This window comes from Drosophila navojoa, chromosome 3 (assembly GCF_054131105.1).
Source record: "Drosophila navojoa isolate 15081-1374.11 chromosome 3, UAZ_NAV_1.0, whole genome shotgun sequence".
Classification (NCBI taxonomy): Eukaryota; Metazoa; Arthropoda; class Insecta; order Diptera; family Drosophilidae; genus Drosophila; species Drosophila navojoa.
Genome location: NC_142891.1, coordinates 27,240,292 through 27,242,017, shown reverse-complemented (window position 1 = coordinate 27,242,017; position 1,726 = coordinate 27,240,292). Strand labels below are relative to the sequence as shown.

Genomic DNA, 1,726 nt, shown 5'->3' with positions numbered 1-1,726 from the left:
TTTCTTTAATCTTTCTATTATTTTCTAAAGATCATCCACATTTTGCATACGATCACATGTACATACATATATGTACTGTATGTTCTTGACAAGTTTTTAAAGAGGGTTTGGTCGCAAGGAACGTAAGCCATTTTACTCCTATCCTGATATTTCGTTTTTAATTTTATTAGCTTTTCGGATACACCCACTATAGGTATGATATACTGATATTCTCTGAGGTTAAATTGGATATATAACTGGAGAGCTGAAGATAAACAATATAATGTAATTATAACTATGCAAGCCATTAAATGAGATGTACTCCTGTATTCAAATATAATATTATATACTACATACATACGCCTTAGCAACAAGGTAAATCACAAAAATTGATATTTTTGAGATTTAACCAGCTAATTTCGCGCAAAATTTCATAGGTAGAACTCCTGTTGCATACGTGTACCTATAAAATATGTAGACTGTGGCAAAACAGTTTAGAACCGCAACTGCTCTCGATACTCAAAAATCTATTTGATCCCGATAAAAATTGTGAATCATCAGAGTTTCCTCATCCATTGTAAGCACGCCATCAATGAGTGCAAATATATAATACAACTCTACCATTTGGTACTATATACGATTATATATTTTACTGAAATCGTCTTCTATAATACTGATAATTTACCAGGCCATGGACAACTTTATAAAAATTCGATATTCTATTAACAAGCAAGCGAGCATTGTTCAAAACTGATATACTGTTTTTACTCCAAATTTTTATTTATTTACTCGGCTGACGCATTCGTCAGCTCATTAGCTGTATCTGTACAAGTATCGCAGACTTTTACTTCAAGTAATTTCTAAATTTGAGCTAAGCATGCAGAATTTTTGCAAATACAACGAAAAAAGCAAACGGTGTGCTAACTGGTTCAGTAAGGTTTGCGCCGACTGTCGGTCCCAATTCCAAAAAAACAGTGTTGGCAAACGTTTACAGAATAAAATCGTACATTCGAATGCTGAGCTAATAAGTACTGATGAGTGTTACAAGTCTATAAAGCGTAGCACCGAGAATATAACTAGGGATGGCATCCTTATTGAAGAGATCTGGTGGAAGGTGCCGTTTATACTTTTGATATTCGGTTGCATTCTATTGATATCTATAGGCTTCTGCCTGCTTTCCCAGAAGGCTGTAAGTATAATGCAGGAACGTGTGGATCAAACTGATATTGATATCTGTGAAAACAAAAAATATTATAAAGCAGAGAAGCAAAGAGCCAAGCCGGTATGCATTCAGCATTCTGATACTCAAATCAGCAATTCCAAATCTTCCTGTTCCCTAAAGTATCCAAAACCGAACCGGAGTCATTATGAATGCTCCAACTGAAAAGCTCCCTATCATCCTCTTTAACTAACATGATAATTATCGTGTTCAAGAAGTCCATTAGATATGAAATGGATTTCTGATGTTTCCATTTAAATACTCCACGCAATCACGCAATCAAATGCGGAAACAAAAAAAACTTGTGCCGACTATAAAATACCTTGTGAACAAATAAAAACACTTTATAGTAGTTTACTATATAATAGAGATTTAAATATTTTTTAAGCAATCGAAATAGTAAGTATAAATATGAGTATGCAAAATATTAAATATAGATAGATTACCAAAATACATACATTTGTTTTATTAATATCCCTGCTTGTGTGCTTGTGCTTAGAACTTTATTTTCCACCCTGTTTGTATTTT

General features: G+C 33.3%; 1 protein-coding gene across 1 annotated transcript; it reads left to right on the top strand.

The window, feature by feature from the left end:
* Positions 1 to 725: 725 nt before the first annotated feature.
* LOC115562510 (uncharacterized) lies at positions 726 to 1,563 on the top strand. The gene has a single exon (XM_030384174.2). The coding sequence runs from the start codon at positions 857 to 859 to the stop codon at positions 1,361 to 1,363; it is 507 nt and encodes a 168-aa protein (XP_030240034.1). The 5' UTR covers positions 726 to 856; the 3' UTR covers positions 1,364 to 1,563.
* Positions 1,564 to 1,726: the final 163 nt, after the last annotated feature.